This window comes from Elephantulus edwardii, unplaced genomic scaffold, assembly GCF_000299155.1.
Source record: "Elephantulus edwardii isolate Elephantulus edwardi_28Jun2011 unplaced genomic scaffold, EleEdw1.0 scaffold00008, whole genome shotgun sequence".
NCBI lineage: Eukaryota > Metazoa > Chordata > Mammalia > Macroscelidea > Macroscelididae > Elephantulus > Elephantulus edwardii.
The window spans coordinates 32,129,645-32,148,974 of NW_006399758.1; the positions used below are offsets into that span (position 1 = coordinate 32,129,645).

A 19,330-nucleotide genomic window follows, 5' to 3' on the forward strand; every position below is an offset into this window, starting at 1 on the left:
TCGACAGTGCTGTACAAACTTCACCTCTTCTGATGATACTTTTCCCATTTCTATAAACAACAACAACAACAAAATTACTATGGTGCTCCTGATTCAGGCCACGGTCTTCTCAATCACCTGATATGCATAAGAGAGCTTGACAATAGAAGGATTGATATAAGATCTTGACATAAGAAGGATTGATGCTTTTGAGTTGTGACGTTGGAAAACAGTACCAAATATCGCATGGACTGCCAAAAGAACAAACAGATATATCTTGAGTAAAATGGAGCCAGAGTGCTCCTTAAAGGCAAAGACGACAAACCTTCATCTTTCATACTTTGGACATGTAGCTAAGTGACGCTGTTCCTTGGAAAGGAACATTATACTTGATGAAGGATCAGTGAGGGAGAGGAAGACTTCCAATAAGATAGATTGACATGTAATAACATATTAGATAAGGGACTTATATCCAGAATTTATAAAATACGTGAGCACCACAACAAGATAAAGGTAAATAATCCAATAGGAAAATGGCCACAGGATATGAACAGACACTTCACCAAAGAAGACATTCAGATGGCTAACAAGCACATGAAGAAATATTCAAAATCCCTAGATTTTGCAAATTAAAACAACTATGATATATCATCTCACTCCAGTCAGAATAGCAAAATTTAGCAGAACAGAAAGCAACAAATGCTGGTGAGGTTGTGGAGAAACTGGAACCCTTAGTCACTGTTGGTGGGAGTGTAAAATGGTTCAACCACTGTCGAAGGAGGTATGGAGCTTTCTCAAAAAGTTGCATATAGAGATACCATTTAACCCAGCAATTCTGCTACTGGGAATATACCCCAAAGAGACCATAACTGACTTCCAAGCAGATACATGCACACCCATGTTTATTACAGCTTTGTTCACAATAGCAAGGAGTTGGAAACAACCTAAGTGCCCATCAACAAACGAATGGATAGAGAAGCTGTGGTATATTCACACAATGGAATACTATGCTGCATTGAAAAACAAGGAACTCATGCATATTATTAAAAAATGGGTGACTCTGGAGGACATTATGCTGAGTGAAGGATCTCAGTCACAAAAGGACAGATACTACATGGTGCCACTATTGTAAAACAGGACTGACCTTGGGGTTGGGAAGAGACTGAGAAAGAGGGTTCAGTAATGTATACTGCATTGAGACAGATGAGGGAGAAAACAGTTTAAAAGGGATATGTTATCAGGTATTTTTGTCATGACAGGAGTCTAGAGCGAAGGCTACATGGTGGAGTGGACCTGGGGGAGGGTTTGTAAAACAATAAAAGAATTTGTCTCTTACTTTTTCAAGAGGGTAGTGTACTAAGTGGGAGGGTTAGGAGGGGAGAAAAGTGCAACAATGAATGAATGGAAATCCAAAGTCTCTGTTTATTTTTACTGAAATTAATAAATTTTTTTAAAAAAGAAAAAAAGATAGATTGATATGATGACTTCAACAATAAGCTCTAATGTGTCAGAAATTATGAGGATGACACAAAATAGGACAGGATTAAGGTCAGCTGTTTATAGGATCACCCTGAGTCTTACTCAATTCAACAACACCTAACAACAACCTGAAGAGTACATTTCTCCCCCTTCTCAATATCTCTTAATCATCAATCAATAATAGTTTCTATATAGTAATGTTAAACAAAACACTTGATGCTTCATATTTTCTCAATAATTATTTGTTATTAAAAATCTAACTATAATTGTTTGTCAAAACTGAAGAGGACCTGAGGCATTTGTGCAGAAGGTCAAGGACTAGCCTTCAGTAAGTATTGAAGCTCAACATCAAGAAAACAAAGATTCTCACCAATAGGCCAATTGACAGCATCAGTATGGATGGTGAAGAGATTGAGATTATTAACAGTTTCAGCTTGCTTGGCTTCACAATCAATACTCTTGGGGCTCTGTAGTGCAAGGGGTAGCACACTGGACTTCTAATCAACACTCTTTGCACCAGTATCCAGGAAATAAAAAAAGACAAATTGCATTGGGAAAATTGCTGTCAGGGACTTCTCTAGAGAATTGAAGAGTAATGATGTCTGTCTGGAGACTAAGGTGCATCTGATCCAGGCCATGGTCTTCTCAATTGTTTGCTATGCATTAGAAAGTTGGAAAATGACTAAGGATGGTAGAAGAAAAATTGATGCCTTTGAGTTGTGGTGCTAGATTACAGTATTGACTATACCATGAACTCCTAGGAGAACAGATTCATCCAGGAGAGAGTGAAACCAGGTTGCTACTTGAAGGCAAGGATTCTGAAGCACCATCTGACATATTTTGGTCATGTTACCAGAAAGGCCCAGTCCTTGGAGAGGGACATCATGTTTAGGAGATTAGAGGGACAGCACAAGGGAGGAAGAGCCTGGGGGAGATGGATTGACTCAGTGACTAAGGCAATGGGATAGGTGTGTCAGATACAATAAGGTTGGCTTATTAGAGCAGGGTTCAGAGCTGTTGTACACAGGGTTGCTACATGTCACAAGTGACTTGATGACACACAACAACAACAATTGAAAGTAGGTCTTTTACAATTGTTATTTTTAAATAGCTTTTTGACTGAGGAGCGAATTATGCATTTGCCTCTTTATCTATTTGATCAGACAGAAAAATTATTCTGACCAATAAATATTAGGCTATCATAAAAGAAAAATAAACATAATATCATTAAAGAGTAAAAAGGAAGGCAAAAGTAAAAACCAAGCTCTTTATTTGCTTTAACTTTGAATTTCAATTATTAAGTTGTAATCTTCTGTCTATAACCTTAAATGGACTATTTCTTTCACTTAAAAACTATTTTAAAGTATTAGTAAAGGTGAAATTTCTTTAATCAGGTGTAGGTAGAATTCTGGTAACAACTTTCCTAATCTCTAGTAACCACCTAAGAATATTAATTTCTGTTTAGAAATTTTTTTAAGTAAAATATTTGATGTCTCACATATTCTCAGCAGTTGTCTTCCTTTAAAATCTAACTGCATTTGATCTGTACTTTGGTTACCTCCTTCCCAGGCTGCCATCTACCTATTTTCCTTTGCATTTAGAACCCCTTGTATTCCACCTTGCAATCCCAAAAGACCTTCTGCCTTCCACTTCTAATTCTAGTTATATTTTTGGTGCATTAGGACAACACTGAGTTCTCCTACTTTTTATTCCTTGTGAACTAAAGAGAGCTCAGTGAAAATTAGAAATCTCTTTCAATCATAATTTTTGTAAAATTTTAAATTGTGCTCTTCTGCTAAACAGCCTTATCCTTCTTTACTTTTTTGTCTTGTAAAGTGACTATGACATTTAAAACTTTAAGGTCCTGATTCTCTGAACTGCTGATGAGCTTGACAGAAAGAACTTTTGATTCTTTGGTGAGAAAACAAGTCATTACATAGAGTGCAGGGACCATTCCCCATAAGAATTTACTACAAATCACACAACACATGCAGAGTTTGTCACTAAAACAGCTAACTCCTTTACACTTTGTTTCAATGAACAAATACAACACTCTTCTCTTTGTACAAAATCAGATCACAAGGGCAACTGGGGAAGCTTTGAAATCCTTGACTCAGGGAACCCATAAAAATATTGAGTAGAATTCCTGTCCCTTATAAAATATCATTAATGCATTGTAAAAGTCATGAAAATGAATCTAGTGGTTTTACTTGGCCTACCTTTTCATTATAGCATTTCTATAATCTTGTATATTTTGGTTATACTTTAGAGATTTTCTTACCCCAATTTATAGATCCTTTTATTTAATGAACCTGTTAAATTACACTTTTGTGGCCTTGGGAAATGGTCCCTCCAGAAGAGCTTGCCTTTTATCTTAAGCAGCAACTTTTCTCCTGGAAGAATCTCATTTGATGAGCAGTCAACTGCAGTAATTTCTTTGCCTCTCTTTCTCTCAAGAGCTTTGGGGGTTGTAACTCATGCAAAGTGCCTACCTATTTTGGTTCACTGACTTAAGGTGCTCTGTGAATTCAGCTTATAAATAAGGAATGTAGACTTTGTTTTGTGATTGAAATGAGGGGCAAGTTTAGTTGACCCTTTTGATTTCCTAGCCTCTAGTGGCATGGATGATATTCATAACCCTTTTCCAGGCTCACCCTCCCTACACGCTTTGAAGTAAACTATAATGTGTTGACACCATGACCCGTTCTTGGCCAGCAGTTCTTCAACCCTAATGGACTTTGCTTATTCGCAGAGGATGGCACCTCTCTTGAACTCTGTCTCATTTTATTTCTTCTCTTCCCGCTATCCCTTAGTTTCCCCCAGCATGTATCCAAATAGCTTTGACCATTTAACCTCTCTAACATAGGATACTTTCCCACCACTAGGAGTTCTGCTCTAAACATGATTTAGATATTATTTCCTCCATAGTATAATAACTGTAAATGTCTCTGAATGAGCATTTAGAAACCACTTTGCCTTTATTTTATTTAATTTCCTATAGTACATTCCAAAAAAGATATTTTTGCCATTCCATCTATATGCATATGCACATAAGATATGATTTCATTAGACAGCCTACTCCAGAAGTTGTTTATATTCTTTTCCCTGCTTTAATTTTCTTGTTTGAGATGTTTGTTTTAGATTATTTTTATTGATTTGTTTTAAAGCAATTATAAGAATGTAATCTACACAGTATAATGTCACAAATTATATAACAATCATAACTGTAAGTCAATAACACTATTTTCTTCCTATTGAGAATATAATTACACACCTGGTTCACTGGCACATAGTTTTAAGAATAAATTAGCCAGTAGATCCTAATTAATATGCATCATCAAGCTGAACAATGAATAGAAGAAAAATTGATGCCTTTGAGTTGTGGTGCTAGAGAAGAGTATTGAACATACCATGGATGGCTAAGAGAACAAACAAGTTTGTCCTCAACAGGGGAGACCAGGCTGCTCCTTGGAGGCAAGGATTTTGAAGCTTCATCTGACATATTTAAGGCATGTTGCCAGGAGGATCCAGTCCTTAGAGAGGGACATCATGCTTGGGTGGGTGGAAGGACAGTGTAGGAGAAGAAGACCCTTGATGAGATGGATTGACTTAGTGACTGGGGCAATGGGGGTAAGGTATCAGAGAGGATGAAACTGACTCAAGATAGAGCAGAGTTCAGAGCTATTGTACATAGGGTCACTATGAGCCTCAAGCGACTCTAGGGCATATAACAACAACAAACCCTACTGTGTTTCTCAAATGTTTAAATCACTTAAAAGTTTGTTGGATGTACATATGAAGAACAAATAATAGGAAGTGTTTTCCGTTTTTACATGTATATGTAAATAATGTTTAATGAAAGTATAATGACTGTGATACATACATTTTTCACTTTTAGCAGAACCTTTCCGTTTTATTGATAGTCTCTTTCATTAGGGAAATTTGCAATAGCTAATTATACATGGTGGACAGTGTTTGGTGGTGCTCCCCAGTTAAAACAAGCTTGGAAGCAGGAGTGGCATCCACTTCCGTAAATAGCTTGCCTCGGGAAACCCTATGAACCTGGAAAGAGAATGAAAGTTACGCAAGTGTCGAGGACTTTTGTTCGTAGGGTGGCTATGAGTAGCCAACGACTCAACAGCACTTAACAACAATTATATAAATAACTCCAGTCTAAATTTCCACATCTTGGACAGGGTTTAAATATTTAAAAATATCCTGATATGTATTGTTTTATCAGTTCTTCAGTCAAGAAGCTTAGTTATCTAGCTAACATCACATTATTCAGATTTTATTTTCTTTAGCTATAGTGAGAGGAGCCTCTGGTTACATGAAAAGCCCTTGAGAAAGATAATGGCACCATTTTGGTTTGCTTCTCACAATTGTTTTCTTTAAACTTAGCTCAAGTTTCTGACTGAACAAACATCGTCTTTGTTTTATTTCTGAGTCTAAATGCTCTTTTACTTTTACGAACTAATATGCTAATATGTAACAGATATTCAAGAGAAAGATTTTCATCCCTCAAAAGGGTGAATCTGTTTAAGGAAAGAAATACATTGGGATAAAGGTCAACATCATTTCAGTGGATCACATGGTAAAATTAGAGCAGAGTTCCTTATCCATGCCTAAAGCACAAATAAGTTCATATTAGGGATTAGGTTCTAATGTCCAGAAAAAGTATACTGTAGCGTGCAGGTTTTAGTGAAAAAAAGTAATTAAATAAATAAATAAATCCGTCACTAATATATCTGTGTCTGTGAATTTTAGTGAATAAAGAAGAAATGTACGCATTTATTGAGATTTTCTATCAGGCAGTTCTCTTGACTTCACACATTTGGAAGAATCAGTGGCATCCTAACGACTCTCAGCACCATTTTTGTTTTGTGAAGGTTGTTTGATTACCACGGCCGTGTGCCTCCGCCTCCCCGTGCTGTGATCCCACTGAAGCGCCCGAGAGTGGCTGTAACCACGACCCGGAGGGGCAAGGGCGTCTTCTCCATGAAAGGAGGATCAAGATCTACTGTGAGCGGGTCCTCTTCATCAGCCTCAAAGTGTGAGTATTGGTTTTTCTCTGTTTTTAAAGAAAGATTGGGCCACATAAGATTTCACAAATACTTTTCTTCCAAAAATGAGCTAAATCACTGTGGAGCGCCTACTATGAGGCAGCTGTTGAAGAAGTATAAATGGGATATGAAAGTGTTACTGTTTTCAAGTGCACACAGGACTTAAAAAACTCAGGACACGTGGGAAGGTGTTCTAAGAGAAGAATGAATGTTGCACTCTAGGACCACTTGGCTTATGGCAAATTCAAATCCTGCAGTAAAGCAGATTGCTTTTAAGGAAGATGCAATTTGACTTCAACAGAGGAACATTACGTAAAACATATGCATATTTTTAATTGTGAGCATGAGAATAAAGAAGCCAGGCAAACTATATGGCAGAGATGTTAAAAGTGTGGCTTAGTGGCAAAGAATTGGACTAACAACCCAAAGATACACAGTTAGAATCCACTAACTGCTCTATAGGAGAAAGATGAACCATCTCCTCCTTTGTGATTTGCTGTCTCTAAAAATCCATTGGGATCAGCTGTAAGTCGATCCCAACTCAAGAATATACAACAACAACCATACCTGTATTAATCATTATAAGAATGCAGTGTTTAGAAACACTGAATGCCATCTAACAAAAGAAATACTTATGTAACGTCACAATGTTTAGTAAAACATGGAGATACAACTTTTTCAACTAAATTCCTATGAAATCCTAGGCCTTTACACAGGCAGATTCAGAACTCTAATTTGTTCTTGGAAACAAAGGGCGACCTAGTGGTAAGAAGCTATGCTGCAATCCCCAAGTTAAGCTCCACAGGACAAGGATGGGCAATCTCTACCAATACAACTAACTGCCTCTGAAAACCCACTGGAGGGTCAGCTATTGGAAACAAAGTACAGAAAAATTTACTGTATTTTCTTAAATTATTTTTCCATATCCTCTCTTCTGGAGAGGATAACAAGCCAACATTAAAATATAAACTGACAGCAGGTAATCGCTATGCGATGGTAAACCCTGGTCCTTACTGTCGAGTGGGTTGCTAATACTCACAGCAGCCCTGTAGATCAGCGTGAACTGCCTCATAGGGTTTCTAAGGCTGTAAATTTTCACCAAAGTGGATTGCCATATCCTTTCTTCCAAGGAGCAGCCAAAGGAGTAGAACCACCAACCGTAAGATGAACAGTGCTTTAGCACTGCATCACCTGAGGTCCTTATGCATTAGAATAAATGCTTAGAAGATGGGAGCCCATAGAATGGACTTTGCCTGTTTGAGAAGGCAACATTTAAACAGAGACCTAAGGGAAATAAAGGAGTGAGAGGCTGTGCCTCAAGCTTATCTAAGAAAGAAAAGATTCCTTGTGGAGGATTTGTCAGTGTCCAGAGTGGTAGTCAAAGAGCAAAGACGCCATGTGGCTGTGGCAGAGAGGCAAACAAATATGTCTGGAGACTCTATTATGTCCCTTCTCCCTTTTATTCTTCTCAAACACTAATTTGTCCATTAGCAGTTTCACAGTAAGGGTTCGTGTTAGTTTCTTTGTTTCTTAATTGAGGAATCAAGTTTGTTTGTCTGTTAGTGAGCAGCTTTTAAAACTTGGTTTAAATCCATTTCATGCTGCTTTTGTCTGTTGAGGTTTTAAGAAAATTAAATTCAGACCCTTTTAATGTCCACTGATTTCTTAAAAAATTGAATGATTGTGGTAGGTGATAGAAGTGGTCTTTAATAATAGCTTCTTGATTTTCCACTCCACTGTTTTCTTTTGAGTATGTTTCTTAGGCCCAGAAGTATGTAAAAGACATATTGTTCTTCTTGCTATTGCCAAAGTAGTCTTCACCTCATCTGTCCCTTTCTTATTTGGGGACCCAGAGGAAGAATTCATAATTACTCAGTGAAATGACTTATTCTGTTATATAATGAGCACACATCACACTGAACCATGTCAATATTTGTTAACGCAAACTCTTCCACATTCTGATGAAATATTTCCAAAGCATGTCTAGCTAAGACCAATCTGAAACACAGCTGTGCTCCTCTCATTGCATTTCCTATGCTAGGAACTCCCCAAATGTGTCCTAGATCTGCTGTCACTCTCTTTTAATGTCATCATATCAGTATGGTTCGCATAGAGCATATACACCACATGGCTAACTTGGTGAGATTGGTGAGATACAGTTCCAGAAGTACTCTGGGCTTTGTTTCATTCACTGTTGCAGTTCCTTAAGCCTTCGTTTCTCCTTCTTCTCTCCCTCTTCTTTCTCTTCTTCCTGCTTTGCTTCTAACCCACCATCCCATGGCCTTACAGGGCTTACCAATGTGTGGAGAGGTCTTTTTGACTAGTCTCCTGTTTTTTCATACCCCACCAGTTTTTTAATAGAAATACTGACCAAGTTAACAACATTTCAAATGCAAATCACACAGAAAGAGTACGTAAGTACAGAATACAAAACGTGACTTAAAATAATGTTCTGCTCTAAAATAGGATGAGTTTATCAGAGCTTGGAGCTCAGATCTCAAACAGCAGAAGAGATGAAAATTCTACTTGTGAAAATCCTACCTACAGATGAAGATCGTCTTTCTAGTGGCTGCACTGTTGGCTTGGAGTTTCCTCTTGAACTGTCCTTGGACCCCTACAATGATTTGCAAGAAAGTACTTTGGACATAACCCTGCAGAGATAGCAACAAGCCCCATCAACAGGCCCCATGAGTGACCTGCACGGTTCCAGATCAACAGGATCCTTCTAGAGGGATCAGAGGAATAAGTAATGTATTGCTGGGAAAACTTGAAGGTCAGCACTAATCAGACCTACCCTCAGGTCGGATGTAGCTTCTTCTCCTACCTGCCTGGCTTTTCTTTGCCATCCTACACTCTTGGGCTCATAGTCTCCTGTCCACCATGTGAAAAACAACAGAAAGGCTTAAAGTGTCACAAAGAGGTCTACTACATGTCTTGAGAGTCCAGGCACCAGTTCTTTCTGGTAGTGGTGTTGGAGGTGCTCTGGGTAACAATGCAGCTATCTTCTCCTGTAAGGGTTTATCGCCTTGAAAACTCATGGGCTAGTTCTATTCTATCCTATAGGAGGCTATAAGCTGGAATCAATTCCATGGCAGTGAGTTTGGTTTGGCTGGAGATATTTGATTAAACAGCAAATAAAAACAAACACAAAACATTGTTGGTTACAACTTTGACTAGGACAATGGTTGCTGGAGAAAAGTCCAAGAGAACAATGGAAGGAATTCCTGTTGGTCTTTGTTCATAATAAAGTCCACTGATAACATATAAAAGTCCTTATCATTTATGTTAAATGACTGTCAGTTTAAATTTATGTAGTTGTATATATATAATTTAAAGTTGCTAATGAAATGTAACATATCCCCTTTCTCAAGTCCATTTATGCCACACACCGTATATACATTTGTTTCAAATAACTGGTTTAGTATTTAAGATGTAACTGCTTTATCAATAAGGACCAAAAAAATACAGAGAAATACAACTATGTAGATTGACAACTTACCAAAATAGAAAGGATTTCAAACAATTGAACAAGGGAGGCGTGTCTCCCCCAACTTTTATCAGCTCTGTGGGCTAGGGCTGAAGTCTAGGAAGGTGTTAGGATGTGTTAGGATCTGGCATTGGATGCACCCGTCTAGGAGGCACAGATCTACCTCAGTTGTCCACATCCCACAATTCTGCCTCCCTAGACCAGCAGTAGATAGAGTTTCAGATCCAGATGTCTTTTCTCAGCTTGACCAGGGTCAGAAGTGCAGCCCAGAGATCAAGTCTTAGTTTCCTAAAACTCATGTTTGTCATTGCTTCTACTGTAGAGTTGTCATGCGTTTTTATGATCTTGTTCAAATACTGGTTTTGCATCCAGAGTAGTTGTGTGTTATAATTATTTGCCTTCATCTCCTCCCTCTTAGGGCAGTGGGAGGGGGTAAATGCTTTGCATTCAAACTCTGTGGTAACTGAGCTGTTGGTTAGCATTGATTTTAAAGGTGGATGTAGCTATTTTGTACCTTTTAGCATGAGAAAGGCTCTCTGTTACAAGGCTGAATGTTGTCCACTCAATAGTCCACCTCCCCCCTAGTCTTGCCTCTAGAGTCAGTAGCACCACCAGGATCTCCAAGGATTATATACTACAAGGTGCTCTATATCCTCCTGCTCCCAACTCTAAAGGAATTTTGCCTCTCCCATGAAATAGTCCAAGGTCAATAGAATTCTTCCTCCATATATAATAAAGGCAAGTAGTTTCCCAAGACCAGAAACTGTGATGTCTTCCCTATCCTTACATCTACAAATAAAGGTATGCAGATCAAATACACCAGTTACGTTACCACAAGGTTAAAGATGTGAAATCTCCTCCTGTGCAATTAACTGCCTCTAAACTTTACCAGATGGTTATCTCTGAGTCAGTTCCAACACAAGGACAAACAGGAACACAACAGGGGACATTGTTGTTGCATACTGCTGAGTAGGACCCAACACATAGCTGACCGTCCAGTGGGTTTTCAGAAGCAGTTAATTACATAGAAGGGAATTGCCTATCTTTCTTCTGTGAAGCAGCTGGTGAATTTGAACTGAGTGTTAAGCCACCAGATCTCCCTTTTGAAGGAGGTGAAGTCTTACTTATAGTTGTTGGTCTTCCATGTCAGCCATAATTTATTTTATTTTCTAATTTAACTCCCACATACATTCAAATTTTAATCCCACAGGCCTCCAACTGTTGAAAAATAATCAAAATCAGTGTTACGGTTTGTCACTGAATTATATGTGACATAAGAAGCTATTTTTAAATCAACAGATTTCTTCTATACGTGGTTTGATTTGGTCTCTTTCTGGGTTTGTGTGACACACTCCCAGTCCTTTGGAAATATTATGTTTCAAATTGGACTAATAGTATAGACAAGAGATACTTTTAAAAATGTGGTTTATTTTCTTTCCTAAAATGAGTTGTTCTTTGAACATTTGTTAACTAAGAAGAATTTTTATAATAAGCAAAAAGAATAGGTCATCTATTAAAAGAGTATTATGAATTTTTATGGATATATTCATTCTCAAATTACATTAAGTTTAATAAAATTTTGTTCATATAAAAACAACAAATTGATTAATTCTATACATATTTTATACTATGCTATATGTAACTGGAAGCAGGAGAGGCATCCACTTCCAAAATGGCTTGCCTCTGGAAACTCTATGTATGAACAGTGCTCAGGCTGTTCGTTCATAGGGTCGCTATGAGTCCTACGACTCGATGGCATTAAACAACAACATATGTAACTGAGGCAATGGGGATTGGCGTGTCAGAATTAGGGAGACTGACTCAGGAAAAAGTGCAGAGCTACTGTACACAGGGTCACTATGCATCGCAGGTGACTCAATGGCACGTAACAACAATAACATACTGTGACAGGTTTGTAAGCATGAGTCGTATCACTTCCTAAATAAACTCCATGAACCTTAATATATGCCGATGATTGTAGGAGGGGTTTTAGGCCTTTTGTTCATGGGTTGCAATGAGTCGTTCTTGACTCGAAGACAACCAACAACAACAAATATTTAAAACACATCTTTAAAAATTAACTGTAGGCGAGCTCTGGTGGCCTAGTGGCAAGAAGCTGCACTGTAATCCCAGAGGAGAGCGGTTCGAATCCACCAGATGCTCTGCTGGAGAAGGAGGGGTAATCTCCTCCTGTACCTGTCAGATCCGATTTGACAGCACACACACACCCCCAAATAATAATTAAAAAAAAATTAACTGTAGAGTCCTTTTGAGTCCCGGTTCCAGACTCAGCCACCGTAGCAATGTCAATGCCCAAAAAAAATTGGATTTCCATATATAAAGTCCTTTTTTAAGGAGGGGGTGATGGTGGCCAAGAAGGATGTCTGCATGCCAAAGCAACCTGAACCGGCAGACAAAAACGTGCCCAACCTTCATGTCATGAAGGCCATGCAGAGTCTCAAGTCCCGAGGTTATGAGACGGAACAGTTCGCCTGGAGACATTTCTACTGGTATCTTACCCCTGAGGGTATCCAATACCTGCGTGATTACCTCAACCTGACCCCTGATGTGGTTCCTTCTTGCTACCTTGCGCCGTAGCCATCCTAAGACTGGCAGGCCACGACCGAATGTTCTGGAAGATGAACGACCTGCAAGATTGACTCGAGGGGAGGCTGACAGAGACACATACAGACGGAGTGCAGTGCTTTTTTGTCGACAAGAAAGCAGGGCTGGGTCAGCAACTGAATTCCAGAACAGAAATGGAGTTGGTCGTGGACATGGTCAGCCACATCAGGAAAGATGGAGGGAATTGTTTTGTGTTGAATAAACATGTAGCCAGAAAAACTAAAAAAAAAAAAAAATTAACTGTAGATTAGTGTTGGGAAAGTAAAAGAAACCTAAATGAAATTTATATAAAATTCACTTGTAAATACAAACTGCACATTATCTCTAAGTATATTGACAGATTATATTATATCAATATAGAGCGAGAGTTGTTTTTATGTGCCATCTAGTCACCTGTGACTCTTGGCGAACCTATGTACAACAGACCTATATCCTGCTCTATCCTGTGTCAATCTCATTAACTCTGACACACTGATCCCCATTACCCCAATCACTGAATCTATCCATCTCATTGAGGGTCTTCCTCTCCTGTGCTGTCCTTCCACCCTCCCAAGCATGATGTCCCTCTCCAAGGACTGGTCCCGCCTTGCAACATGTCCAAAGTATGTCAGACAAAGCTTCAGAATCCTTGCCTCTAAGTAGCAGCCTGGCTTCACTCTCTCCAGCACAAACACGTTCGTTCTCTTAGCAGTTCATGGTATATTCAATACTCTTCTCCAATCTCAAAGGCATCAATTCTCCTTCTATCATCACTAGTCATTGTCCAGCTTGCCAATGTGTAGCAAGTGATTGCAAAGACCATGGCCTGATTCAGGTGCACCTTAGTCTCCAGACTGACATCATTGCTCTTCAGTACTTTTGGAGAGATCTCTAACTGCAGACTTTCCCATGACAATATGTCTTTTAATTTTCTGGCTGTTAGTGCCAAGAATATTGATTATGGAGCCAAACAAACTGAAGCTGTGAACAATCTCAATCTCTTCACCATCCATCATGATGCTGCCAATTGGTCCAGTGATGAGAATCTTTATTTTCTTGTTATTGAGCCTCTGAAGGCTGCATGCAGTCCCTGACCTCCTGCAGCAAGCACTTCAGGTCCTCCTCAGTTTCAGCAAGTAGGATTGTGTCATCTGTCTAACACAGATTGTTGATGAGTCTTCCTCCAATCCTGATGCCACATTTCTCCTCATAGAGCAAGGGCTTCAGGCCTTTTGTTCATAGGGTCGCTATGAATCATGCTCGACTTAAAGGCAATCATCATCAACAACATACATTCCCTACAAACACGGACACATGTATTATTTGATAATGTTTTTACAAATAGTCTGGTTTCTGGAAATAACAATCATTATCAAATTCAAATCACAAACTAAAATTTTCTATAAAATATGTTAATATTGGCTTAATCTGAATGCTCATTGAAATATCTGTCTTGCTCTTTTATTAATAGCCATTTCCCAGTATTTAATGATTTAGCAAGATCAGAAAAGAAAATTAGTGTCATAGTCTAGATCATTTGTCATTTTTTAGTTCCAATTTTTTAATGTTACTGAATTCCAGTGAGGAGAAAAACCACATACAGAAAAAAAACCATACTAACATGATAATTTGCCGATGATGAATACTGACAAGCTTTGAAAATTACTTTCTCTAAATATTTCCCCAGATAAACTTGAACTTGTCCTCCTGATATTGCAGATAAACATTTCACAAAGACAGACATGCATACCTGTGAACTTTAGGTATAATTTCTTAGAAAAATCAATGCCTGCCAGAAAAACAATCTATCAAATCAGATCTCTTGAATAATTTATTTTAAATTCTAATGGTGCTAATAAGGGAGCTCGGGTGTCCTGGTGGGTAGGGAATTGTGATGCCAACAAAAGGCATGCAATTTGAATCCACCAGCTCCACCGAGAGGGAACAATGGACACTCTCCTCCTGAGTGATATAGTCTCTGAAAACCCACTGGAGGGTTAGCTCTGAGTCCATCCAAACTCAACAACACAGCACATGACAATAACCATGACAATGACTGAAGAAGAAAACCCGACAGTATTTGGGGACTTCTCAGAGGACTTTTATTGACAGAAGCAGCACAGAAATTATACAAAATCCATGAAATAACATAGAGATCCCTGGTTGGTACAAACACTGCAGCAGCAGAAGGAGCTGGCAATTTGCTTTAAACAGAGTATAAACAGGAAAGCCCTTTGGAGCAGTTCTACTCCATAATGCATGGGATTAGTGAGAATTGACTTGATGGCAATGGGTTTGAAAATTTTTTATTTTGAAGTGCCTTATTTAAGTGTTAATCTAAGCTGATTTAAGGGTTGGCAGCCTGAGGTAAGTACTATTCTTAAGTTTTACAGCTTTAGAAACCTAATAGAGATCACTTGAGTTTGTTTGACTCCACAGTCAACACACTTGGCACTAGTAGCCAGGAAATTAAAAGACATACTGCTCTGGGAAAGTCTACTGTTAGGGTCCTCTCCAGAGTACTAAAGAGCAATAATGCCAGTCTGGAGACTAAGGTGTGCCTGATACAAGCCACAGTCTTTGCAATCATTTGCTATGTGTCAGACAGCTGGACTAGGGATAATAGAAGAAGAATTGATGCCTTTGAGCTGTGGTGTTGGAGAAGAGTATTGAATATACCATGGACTTCTAAGAGAAAGAACAGATTTGTCCTGGAGAAGGTTAAACCAGGCTGCTCCTTGGAGGCAAGGATTTTGAAGCTTTGTCTGATATACTTTGGACGTGTAAGAAGGAACTGGTCCTTGGAGAGGGACGTCATGCTTGGGAGGGTGGAGGGACAACACAGGAGGGGAAGAGCCCTCAATGAGATGGATTGATTCAGTGACTGGCGTAGTGGGTGTGGGTGTGTCAGAGACAATAAGATTGGCACAGAATAGAGCAGAGTTTAGGTCTGTTGTATATAGGGTTGTTATGAGTCACAGGTGACTCAACAGCACATAACAACAACAACAGTGGTGAAGTCAGAGATGATGAGGATGGTACAGAACAGGAAAGGGTTCAGATCTGTTGTTCATAGGTGAGTCAAACTCGACTCTGCGGCACCTGACAACAGTGGTGCAGTATGTATGGAATCAGCCGCTCATCCAACAGCCACACCTCTCTGTTCAAATCCACCAGGAGTTTCAGGAAAGAAAGATGAACAGTCTCCTCCCCTGCAGTGAGTCAGTTCTGATTCCATGGCAATGAGTTATAAGCAGGAATTGACTCAATAGCATGAGATTGCTTATCTGTTTTAACAGGAAATTAAATACAATTCTGTTTAGTTTTATCAATAACTGTTAAGGACTTATCTCTAACACCAAATGAAAGGTTTTATGTGTTATGGAGTTGTATTTTTCCCACCCAAATAGTATGACTGTAGTACAGAGATAACACATCAGTCAGTAAGATGTTAATTTCCGCCAGAGTATTTTTAAAATCCCATCCATCCATCATCTTGGTAGGTACATATTCAGCTGTGGACATTTTAAGGGGAAAAAATCAGTGTTGATCACAAGCCAAACAAAAACATCTCAAACCGACTGCAATTGAGGTGTTTCTGACTCCTAGAGACTCACAGAACTCATGCAACCTTGACGTTAGTGGTTCAGGCCACTGTGGACTGTGCCAACACTGCTCCCTTCTATTGGTCACAGAGGTTAGAAAAGGCTTCACAGAGGATTTTTAATTCAACTCGGAAAGATGAAAGGGCAGGTAGACATGGAAAGATGAAAACAGCAAGATTACTGCTTTTTTCCAAGCAGCATTATATGGTAGTAGAGAAAAGTGGAGACATTGCTGGAAAATTGCCTGAAGTGGAATCTGTACTTCACAATTTGTTATCCCTCAGCCCTTGGGCATGTTGTTAGGAAGGGCCAGTCCTTGAAGGATATTATGCTTGGAAAGGGAGAAAGACCCTGAGCAAGGTGATAGGGTGACTGTAACAGGGAGCTCAAAGTACATCAGAGATGGTAAGGATGGCACAAGATGGGAAAGTGCTTTTATTCATAGTGTATTTAGAAGACTCAATGGCATATAAAACCCCAATGAGCCTTAGAAAAATCCTCCCAATATGCTACTATATTATCAATGAGAAAAAGAAATACTATTGCAGTGTACCAAATGTTTTGGTGTGAGAATTAGATTACTTGTTCCTACAGTTCTTAGAACACAGGCAGCATCAGTGATGATGGAGATGAGGATGATGATGGCTGCAGCAGAGCATCACAGTTAAGAACATGGTCTGAGGTACCTGTACTGATTGCAGTACTATTCACAATAACTGAGATGCGAACAACCCAAGTGCTCATCAGTGAATTGGATAGACTATGATATGATCACAAAGTGGAGTATTATGCAACACTGAAAAACAATAGAGAACTCAAGAAGCACTGCATAACATCAATGAATATAGAGGGTTTTGTTCTAAGTGAAATATGTCATTCACAAAAGGATAAATATTGTATAAAATCACTACTGTAAAAGATAGATAAATATTTACATGCATAAAATTATTCTTGTAAAGTTACAAGAGAAGGAAAGAGGGTAGGAAAGTAATAAATAGATAATAAACTTATTAATATATGGAGAGAAAGATAATATATTGAATGAACGGATAATCAGAGACAGGGGATATTGTAATTAGTGTTATGAAACAAAATGCACAGGAATGATTGAAAAACCAATATGCTTTGTAAACTTTTAACTCAAACCACAATTTGAATAAAAGAACATGGACCATAAACTCACTGGCCCTGAAGATATTCTAGTTCTGCTGTTTTTCAGCATATCTTTTGGGCAAGTTGCTGCACTTTTTGTATTAGTTTCTTGTCTCTAAAATGGGAATAATGGGGATAATCCTTCTGCCTTCTCAGTAGAATTGCTGTGACCCTTAATTGAATATGCACATATATCTCTCAGAACAGCATCTAAAATTAAGATTGTCTTCCTAGGAAAATAAATTGTAGTGGTTTTCTATTATTATGAGCAAAAAGATTTAGTGGTAGTAGTATCACTTAAAAAACTGAGTACATTATGATTAAGCATAATGAAAGATAAGGTTGGATAACAAAGGAATGGAAAAAATAAGAATACCTCAAAGTTTGTATTTCATCTATAAGCAAGGAAAAACACTCTAAGTACTGCTGATAAAAATGCTATTTAGTACATTTATGTAAGAGGCAGGATTTAAGTGGATACAAGAGCTAATGAAGTATGACATCTTTACATTTCTTGTGCACTTTAGGAAGTTTAGTTGGATCCCTGTTCTCTACCCACAAGGTGCCAATAGCAACCCCTCTCCTTTAAATTTTAGCAGTCAGAAATATCTCCACACACTGCAAAATCTCCCCAGAAAGGCATTTCCCTGTGTTAACAATCACTGATCTTGTTGCTTAGCTGAAGTTTCTTTTATTTGTCCCTGAATAAACTTGACCCAGCACTGATTAAAATAGATTGAAATCTTTTTATCACATAAATCACAGTCGCACACATATTTTTACATAAGCAGATGGTATCATCCCATGTGCCCAATTTCTTCTACAGATTATATATCTCTTGTTGCAACAAAAGGCACAAACATCATTTTGTTGACTGTATCAGAATGTAATAACATTTATCACCAAAATCAGTGAACTCCTTAGAAAGAACAGATCCAAAAGGATTTAAAATATGGCTATTTTTAAAAAAAAAAACTAAATACTATAGTTTGGGGAAAATATTTGAGGTCATCTTTCTGATGGAACCTGAACCTTCATTTCCCTTGTGTCATTCTTGCCTAAAACCAAGCTAATCTTGTTAATTGTTTTCTATTTGTCATGCTCATACTGTTGAGAATAAATCTAAATTCCAGCCAAATAATCATATATAAAAATATGTTATTATTCAAGTATATGACAAGAGGTATTTTAGGCTTTATTTTCCCTATACTTATTTTGTAGATTTTCACTGTAGAATTTATCTAGAGAAAGTGAGATTCTTCTTTTGAAGATAATATTGCTGATATCTTATACATTGTTAGAAAGGTTAAACATCCTAGAGATTAGCTTAAAATCTCTGTAGGGAGCTGTGCTCAAAGGTGGTACCTCTTTGGTAGTTTGAATCCACTAACGGCTCTGTCGAACAAGGTGGGCAGTCTCCTTCTGCACTATTTACAACCTCCAAAAACCTGCTGAAAGGTTAGTTATTAATTGGTTCCAATTGGAAGGCAATACTTAGGGTGTTTTTAGTTTGGGGATATCTAAAGAGCAGAAAACCAAACACTGGGGCACAAGGCTGTGAGTATCTCTCTGAAAGACCAAGGGGGAGTAAGAATAGCATAGCCCCTCACCACCCCAGAGCAGAAAGAAGGTAGAGAGGCAATAGCCCATCCTCATGTAGCTCGAAAACCACACAAATAGCAAGATGCTGGTTGAGATTTATTAGGGAAATAAGTGGAAGAGTGAGGGAGGAAAAATATTACCCAAAACAAGTCCAGGTTTTAGCCCAAGTTCTAAGCCACAATTCTTCAATTAGTCCAAGCTCTGGTTTCAGTTCAGCATTCAAATCCGAATTATCCAGCAAGGTTTGCCTCAAAGCAGTTATAAGTCAGCTTTTCCTTCAAGCATATGGCAAGAATTTTAACTGTGTTTATCTCAGAGTTTCTCTGTTCACACCTTGCCACAGTTTCTCCACAGCAACG

At 38.4% G+C, this 19,330-nt stretch overlaps 1 protein-coding gene across 4 annotated transcripts in view; it reads left to right on the forward strand.

Moving 5' to 3' along the window:
* Positions 1-19,330, forward strand: part of LOC102863830 (RNA-binding Raly-like protein-like) — a 973,734-nt gene that overhangs the window by 874,157 nt on the left and 80,247 nt on the right. For all 4 annotated transcript variants that reach the window (XM_006880505.1, XM_006880506.1, XM_006880504.1 and 1 more), the window contains one exon: positions 6,348-6,511. In XM_006880505.1, the coding sequence (XP_006880567.1) occupies positions 6,348-6,511 (164 nt within the window). The remainder of the gene's footprint in view (positions 1-6,347; positions 6,512-19,330) is intronic.